This window comes from Phalaenopsis equestris, unplaced genomic scaffold (genome assembly GCF_001263595.1).
Source record: "Phalaenopsis equestris unplaced genomic scaffold, ASM126359v1 Scaffold000201, whole genome shotgun sequence".
NCBI lineage: Eukaryota > Viridiplantae > Streptophyta > Magnoliopsida > Asparagales > Orchidaceae > Phalaenopsis > Phalaenopsis equestris.
In genome coordinates this window covers 113,641-122,576 of record NW_018164643.1, presented here as the reverse complement: position 1 = coordinate 122,576, position 8,936 = coordinate 113,641, and the positions used below count along the sequence as shown (strand labels likewise).

General features: G+C 36.5%; 1 protein-coding gene across 2 annotated transcripts in view; it reads right to left on the bottom strand.

The window, feature by feature from the left end:
* The window catches only part of LOC110022634, a 75,580-nt gene extending 67,429 nt beyond the window's left edge, over positions 1 to 8,151 (bottom strand). For both annotated transcript variants that reach the window (XM_020721681.1, XM_020721682.1), the window contains exons 1-4: positions 5,293 to 8,151; positions 5,040 to 5,168; positions 4,763 to 4,951; positions 4,632 to 4,684 (exon numbers count right to left, since the gene is read on the bottom strand). In XM_020721681.1, coding sequence (XP_020577340.1) covers positions 4,632 to 4,684; positions 4,763 to 4,951; positions 5,040 to 5,168; positions 5,293 to 7,794 — 2,873 coding nt within the window. In that variant the 5' untranslated portion in view covers positions 7,795 to 8,151. The remainder of the gene's footprint in view (positions 1 to 4,631; positions 4,685 to 4,762; positions 4,952 to 5,039; positions 5,169 to 5,292) is intronic.
* Positions 8,152 to 8,936: the final 785 nt, after the last annotated feature.

Here is an 8,936-nt window from a genome sequence, read left to right as displayed (position 1 = left end):
TGTGTGTGTGTGTGTGTGAAATGGCCAGAGGTTATTATAAGAGCCTCCAGTCACCTCTAATATGCCTAACAATTCGAGTATCACCAACAGCGATCGTCGCTAAAAGGTGTGTGATGGCCAGAGGCTATTATAAGAGCCTCCAGTCACCTCTAATGTGCCTAACAATTCGATTATCACCAACAACGATCGTCGCTAGAAGAGGATTCGAGCCCCCCACCTCAGGGGACATACAACTGACTCGCAGATGCCAACCAACAAGTCCGGGTACACGGCATATATATATTAGCAAAAAAAATTATACGAAATTTAAAAATTTAGTTCGAGTAAGTGTATTAATTATGAAAATTAAAAAGTGGTTTTCTTAAATGAGGATCTTCAATATAGATGGGTGAGATATTTTGACAATTTTTTCAATGAAGATTATTCGAGTAAGTGTATTAATTATGAAAATTAAAAAGTGATTTTCTTAAATGAGGATCTTCAATATAGATGGGTAAGATATTTTGACAATTTTTTCAATAAAGATTACTCAATGAAGATTATAAAAATAGGATCAACTTTAGTAAACTTAACATCGTAATAATACCAAAGGATCAACTTTAGTAAACTTAACATCGTAATAATAACAATTTTTTTTTTTATTTTTATCATCACATAAGTAAAATAAAAGTTGAGGCTTTAAAGAAAATGATGTGTGAAAAAACATTAGGACTTAATGGCATTCCAAAATGTGTGAAAATAATTAGAAGATATGAGAATTTCTTGGCTTACTAAACACTTTAATGTTATTTTAAAAATTAAAAAAATATTTTATGAGTATCTTGGCTTACTAAACACTTTAATATTATTTTAAAAATTAAAAAAATATTTTATGAGTACAGAAAGAGTCTATTGATTCCTATTTATAAGAATAAAGGATATGAACAAGAGTGTGCAATTTATAGAATAATTAAGTTAATGTGTCAAAAATTAAATTTATGGAGAAAGTAATTGAACTTTAGTTGCGATGTGATACGAAAATTTCTCAAAATCAGTTTGGATTCAGATCGGACAATTCTAATATAGAAGTGTGTCAAAAATTAAATTTATGGAGAAAGTAATTGAACTTTAGTTGCGATGTGATACGAAAATTTCTCAAAATCAGTTTGGTTTCAGATCGGACAATTCTAATATAGAAGTTATATATTTATCGAGAGATTTGATAGAGAACTACATAGAGTAAGAAGAATCCAAATAATTTTTGTTTATTAAAAAAAATCTTATGATAAGATTCCAATAATACTTTGGAGAATTCTATAAAAGAAATTTGTTAATATTGCTTATATTCAAATCATTAAAGATATGTAGACTATATTAATTACTTGTGTTCAAACACACAAGGAGAATTCACCATGTAGTTTCCAATTTAAGTTGGATTACACCAGGCACCGGCTGCAAGCCCATATCTTTTTGTTTTAGTTATGGATGTTCTTATTGAACATTTATAGGAGGATGTACCATGGTGTCTTTTTTTTGTGGATGATATCCTTCTTATGGATAAGACTAGAGAGAGTTCTAGAAAAACTTGAAATACGACGGTCAATTTTAGAGTCTAAAGGTTTTAATTTGAGTTGATCTAAAATTGAATACATTAAGTGTAATTTTAGTAGTAGTGGTAAGGTTATAATAATGGGTAATCAAGTCATTAAAAGGAGTGAACATTTTAGATATCTCTGTTCATAGTGATAGTGATATATGAATATAGAGGATGTTATTAGTAGAATTCAAGTTGGATGGTTGGAGTGGAGGAATGCATCGGGCCAATTGTGTGATAAAAAAGTATCACTTAAACTTAAAGGAGGATTTTATAAGATTGTGGTGAGACCTGCAATGTTTTATGGCGTGGAATGTTGGCAGTAAAAGAGAAGCATAAAATTAAGTTAAGTGCTGCTGAGATGAAAATGCTCAAGTGCATAAGTGGCTTTATACTTAAAGACAAAATGTAAAACTATTATATCCATAAAAGGGTTGGAATGGCTCAAGTGGCTGACAAGATTAGAGAGAGTTGCCTTAGATGGTTTGGTCACATTAAACGTCCACCATCTGATGACCCACTTAGGAGAGTAAATATTATAGATTTGACTTATGTTAAGAGAAGTAGAGGTAGACCTGAAAAGACTCGAGCATATTGTATAAAAAATAACCTTAATCTATTATAATAAATGAAAATATAACACTCAATAGAACATAATGGAGAAAAAGGATTCATGTAGCCGACCTCCACTTAGTGGGATAAAGGCTTGTTTTTGTTATTTTTGAGAAAATAAAAGTAAAACAATAACAAACAGGGTTATTATAGCCACGATAGTTGTCATCATCACATCAATAGCATTGTTTCATATATCAAGACTTATCTTTATTAATTGCCTTCACTGTGTAAATATGAATTAAGTGTTGACGATAGTGAATGGTCTCGTTTATATAAATAAGTCTTCTAACATAATTTCTAGTTATTTTTCTTTGTATTCCTTTTCCAGAGTACTGCTATCAGTGGATCTTTTGTTCTCCGGCATACATTCCCAAAATACAATGGTCTCGTTTATATAAATAAGCCTTCTAACATAATTTCTAGTTATTTTTCTTTGTATTCCTTTTCCAGAGTACTGCTATCAGTGGATCTTTTGTTCTCCGGCATACATTCCCAAAATACAGATTTATTATCAACAATAGGTGTTATTCACACTCTCCATAATATAATCACTCGACATTTCAAGTTCTATAGTATTCTGATCTTTTTTTCTCGCATCGAATAAATTCAATAGCATAAAAATGATGACAACTTACATAACTCCACACAATTCCTCATCCTTATACTTATCCTTTCCAATTACATTACTCATCAAATGGTACTATATATATTCATTCTAGACACCCATTACTAACTATCCCAATAGCTTCTAAAATGTCTCGTATGTTTTAGGTAATCTGCAAAGATCAATTGTTTTGCCAATCAACTACCAACAAAGATTCCTTAACGAACATCTCTATCAAACCAACAAGTATACTCATAATCAGCCAAAATAATAATAATAATAATTATGATTATTTTGATCTGCTTTTCATTTCCATTACAATAATAAGTATGGCTGGAATATGATTTGAATTTTTGAAATCCAGCCGCTGCACCCAAAAAAAAATCTTCTATGTTAAGGGTTGAGATGAAGCAAGTTCATCGAGTAACAAATGAATGAAGCCCACAAAGAAAATTATTGATTATATAAAGGCATGAAAAAAACCGGTAACATCATTTAGAGAGAATGATTTGAGATGATGAGACAAGTCACAAAAGTAATACAAAACATTACAGTTGAAAGCAAATTTGTCAGCTAACCGAGTAACAAATGATACCTTTGCAAAACCTACATGGTGCAAGCAAAGCAAAAGAATAGAGAGAGAACTAGGACTCTAAAATTTCACTATAATTAATGTTAAGCCCCAAGAGTGGCTACATCTATCTCTTGAAATGACCTTCTAGTTCTGCATTTATAGGATTTTCGCGCTACAAGAGTGGCTACATCTAGAACCAAATAAATAAAAATACATAATTAGATAGTTATAGACACAAAGACATCAAAGTAACACTGTAGTCGAGGGAATTAAAAAAATTTGCCAATCATGTAGACAAGGCAATTAGTCTTCAGAGGAGAGAGATGAATTAGAGAAGTGTCTGGCTTCACTCTTCGGTGAGTGGCTCCTATTAATATAGATAGGTGACTCTAACAAGTGAACTTACAGGTTGAGCTTGTAGCCCTAACAAGTAAACATGCAAGCTTGAACTTAAAGCAAGACAAACACTAATAAGTAACTCTAAAGAGGGAACCTGTAAGTTGGGCGAGTGGCCCTAATAAATGGACTTACAAAGTGGGTGAATTGCATTAATGAGAGGACTAGCAGATTAGGCAAGTCACTCTGACTAGTTGACCTGCAAGCTAGACAAGTGGCACTGACAAGTGGCTTGATGAGTGGACCTTCAGGTTGGGCTAGCATTTGAGTAGACTGGTGAATTCCTAGTGATTTTACAAAAGGTCGTGAATTTATAATTGTCCTGGCAAGTTTAAGTTCACACCAAGTTCTTGACAACCCAAACATGTTCACATTGATCTAGGATTTAGCCCTCGCCATTTTAATCAAGCTGAGTTTTCCTGAACCTACTCGACCTAACTTCAAATGATTAAATAGAATATTTGGGTATAGAATTATCGTGAACATTTGATTACATCCTATACACAAATGTGTTCTTCATTTACTCAGCCAGAAACTATCTTTCACCAAATTTTAAATCAAGTTCTTCTACTTGCATATCTAATTCGGCAACAGTCTTGCATACCATACACACAACATGGATATTGAAGAGTGTGCTGGAAAAAATGTGTTCATAACTAGCAATAAGTAAAATTCTAACACCAGTAATACAACTAATAAATAATCAAATACCCGTAGCATGCTAAGAGGATGAGAATGGATTTAAAAAATGCAAAATTGACGAAGTTAGCAAGAAAAAAAGAAATTTATTGATTCCAAAGAAAAGTAGAAACAGAACTTTTGGAAAACAAGAAAGCTATAAAGTAAAATACAATATCAATAAACCGTACAAATGTTCTGCAGTTTCCTCGTCAAAGTTGTGCTGCTCGTTATAACCTGTAGTCTGTAAACATTCATAAAAATCAGCACTACAATACCAATCATTAAAGCTCAGCTAAAACAAAGAAATAGATCCAAGAACCTTTGTGTCCTTGGCTTTTCTGGAATCTTTACTCTTTTTCTTATCCTTGGCCTTCTCATGTACTTGTCTCGAATCAACTTCCTTGTTAATGTTTTTCTTCTTATCAAGCTCGAGTTCTGCCAAAAAGGCTTCTCTAGCAGCATCAGACTTCTCAGTCGCAGCTTTATCCACTAATGACTCCAAATGTAACTGGCACCAAAAAAACAGGTTCCATTGCAATACATAGTGTTAAAGTCAGGAACTGGAAAAGCATAAAGCTGGAGAACAATGTACTAACCCGAAGGAAAGACCTCACTAAAGGTATAATAATTGTCTGATAATCAAAAGCAGAAGCAGGGCCAAGCTTCGCTTCTAAGTGCTGCATGCCATTCATACTATGCATTAACTTTGCATCAAGCTTGTTGCGCTGCACCCCAAAAAAAATACAGATATAACCGCCATGTGACAGGTTAAAAGAAAATTTGTCCATGAAAAGCACAAAGTTTTCAGGCTTTCACATAAACTTCACTCAGCATATTAAATAAGCATACCTCAAGAGATAATTGCTCCTTTTGTCTCTGAATTGCTAATTCAATACAAGCATCAGCTTGTTGTGCATACTCATGCATTCTCCTCTCATCATTATCATATTCCAACTCGCACAAACGAGAAGTCACACTGGACAGAGTTTCATCATAACCAAATTTAGATATGCTCAAACCCTGTGATTCCTTAAGAACATTGGATATGGCATCCAACTCAAGTCTATTACTTGTATACATCTCATCATTCTCTCTTTCAATAAGTTCTTCTTGTCTTTTCCTAAGCACAACCTCATAACTTTGGGAAGCAAACTTCATAGTAGGATCCCTTTTCTTAAACTCTTCCATGCAAAGGTTCTGTACAGCCTGCAAGGCCTCCTCATAGCTCAAATGCTCATATTTTCTATCACACATGCTTTGCAAAAGGTAAATCTCCTTGTCAAGAATCTGAAGGGTTTCCATGCCTTGCTGAAATTTCTCTTCTTTCCTACGATTCCAGGCAGATAGTTCTTCCTCATATGACAAACAAAAAAATAGCCAGGAAACAATAGCATCAGAATCAGGGATAGTACATATATCGTCAACAAGGGATGATACATCAGATTTTCTAGAGCCAGTTTTTGAATGGAATAGACGACCATTTATAAGGAGCCTATCCGAATCACAGGTGAGACTGATTCCCTCTAGAACTTGACCTCCATTATCGGACTTGACTGGGTCACTAGCTGCATTATCCTTCTCACTGTATCTGACTAAGCCACATGACTGTGACAAATCCTGCAAAAACTTGAGCACCTTCCTAAGCTGGGGTGCACCCAAGAAACAAATGCATACGGGTGACTGGTCAAGTTCACTATTCAGCAGCAGTGAACCAGATAATGAACCTTTAAGATCTTCCACTGCAAATTGGATCACCTTGTTGAGATGGCTAACACAAAGGTTCTTATGTTTAATGAACAGATGAAACATTCCTTGAATCCTTTCAAGAAGTTTGGCTCTTTCCAAATCATCAGACAATGGCCATCTCTGAGACGAATCCAAAAAAAAGGTTGAGAACTGATTCTCCCTCCCCGCTAAAACATACCCATTCCTCTCATGCACATTATCTCTCTGTTTTGGTGCTGAGAAAGAATCTGAATTATCTTTTGAACTCCAGTATTCAGATATGCAATCCTTATCGTTATTAATCCTAGCTTCAGAGTTTTCATCATCAAGAGCCAAATGCTTCTTTTCAATAGCATCTTCTAACATTTTCACTGCTGAAGCTGAATCAATGGGCTTCCAGCTCCAATTCTGAAGCATCTCAATCCACTTGACATCAACTTCTTGAGGCAAAACAGATTGCAACTTGGGCGAAAGGCTGCCTACATGCTCCTGCATTACATGTTGGACATGAGTATCAGAATCTGTAAACTTCTTCATACAGCGGCAACAAACCCAGTACTTCCATGTGCCATTGGAGCTAACAAAATTGAGGGCCTCAGAGAAAACATCAGATGCAAGGCTATCCTTTGATGATCGTGCATAGTGCTCCTTAAGATCAGCAACCCTCACTGAAAGAAACTCAAGTTTCTCGTCAGCACTCATTGAATTCCAATGGAAGCGTGTCTGCTCCATTCTCTCAGCAGAAGATGAATGTCGTCGTGAGTTGTTTGACCGGCGACGTTCCCGACTACCAGAAGATGATGGCGGCTCATTGCACTGGGTGTCATCCACAACTGATGCAGGTGAGTTAGACTTGTGCTGAAGCAGAATAGCAGCTGCAACACGTACTTCAATGTCCTTGCGGCGCTCCTCAAGGGTCTTAGTGGCCTTCTTGATTTCATTAGGTCTGCGAGTTGGTATGACAGTGACTTCCATGGGGTCCTCCATCAGGGGGCGCATAGGAATCAATCTAATATTCTCCTCACGTCCAGAGCCATTGCCTAAGTTCTTCACCCAATTTGAGAGTGAAGCGAGGTTGGACTTCTGAATGAGAGAGCGAAGCTCCTGCTGCACGTGAGCAATCCGGGCCTGGGCATTGGTGAACTTCTGTTGGCTTTCTTCCTGAAGGCTCTCCTTGGCTGGATCAACAGGGTCCGCAATGGCAAGCGCGCGTTCGCATTCCTGGACGACTTCGTCATAAGCGGGACCGTCATTGGCAGCCTCGTAGAGAAGGTTCGCATAGAAGTGAGCAAACTCAATCGAGTTTGGGGATAACGCGACGGAGCGGCGAGAGGAGTCGATCGCACTACGCAAGTGCCGGAGCTTGGTGTTGGGGTCATCAAGCAGGGAAGCGATCTTGAAGAAGATGGTGCTGTGGACACGGTGGAATAGAGCGGAGGATTCGTGACGCTGATGCGCATCCTTCATGAGACGGAGGGCCTTGGTGTGGTTTCCCCGGCGAAGCGCTGTCAGCGCACGCTCGCACTCCGCCTTTACGGCTGTAGAATCCGATAACGTCTCCGCCGGCGGAAGTTCCGCCGGGGGAGTGCGCGAAGGTCGATGGCTAGGGTTTCGTTTACGGACCATAGAACAATCTCTCGTGGTCGCCTTACCTCTGTCAAAGCCACAATTCCAACTCCGACTCCGACCCTCATCTAATGAAGCGACCTAGCTATACAGAGGAATAGCAGTGCGGAGAAAAGATGCGTACCAAAACCGGAGAAGGAGAGAACATGGGCGGCTGTGGCGGCAGATCGTCCTCCACCGTAGCGGGGAAATGGATTGCAGGAGCACAATAGCTTTCCTTTTTCGGTATTAATGGGAGGCGACGTAGGAATCCATGGATTGGAGCTCTGAAAGAGGGCGGGGAAGGAGTGGAGGAAGAAGACAGACTTCACTAGCCTTACGAGGTAAAGGGCGTACCACCGTTTCTCTCGGTGAATAGCTAAGCTGATCTGCATTTTTTCTGTTTGGTTGATAATATATTTTCGGGCCAATTACTTACAGACCACCCAAAACTTGCTATTTATAAATCAACCCTCTTTTTTTTTCATCCATTTTTCAAATCCCTACTAAAATATAAAAAATAATGATAAAATCCTAACTCCTATTTTTATTTTTATTAAATTATCAATCATAACTCATATTTTTATTTTAATCAATTATTTTTATTACATGTTGAAATATTCTCAATCATAAAGATAGAGGGCATGGGAGTAGAAAAATCATGTGACATAATTTAATTAAAATAATTTCATTAACATGAGTCATTTATTACATATGACATTTTGTTTAACTATAAAAAGGCATTAGTATAATCTAATAAGCATAAATTATAGAAAATGACGTTCATTATGAAAGGAGAAAGAACTTTTGTGCATTAGAGTTATCGTCAAAATGTGCTCATTAGTACAATCAATTGTTAGTATAAAAGAGAAGATCGATAAATAGAAAGTTAGGACCTCAATGATTATGATTGACCTCAACAATAACGTAAATAATAGGTATAATCAATGATGGTACTGTCAGTTATCAGTGATGTCGGGAATATTATTCATTATGATAAGAGTTAACATTGTGCTTGCTTTGAATGCGGACCAGGTAATGGTTAAAATTTATCATTCAAAAACAATATATCATTTCAAAAAATAAAATATTATCCATTGATGAATCCAATAATGAATATTTCCTTAAGAACATAGGTTTATCACCACAAAAAATTATCCCTT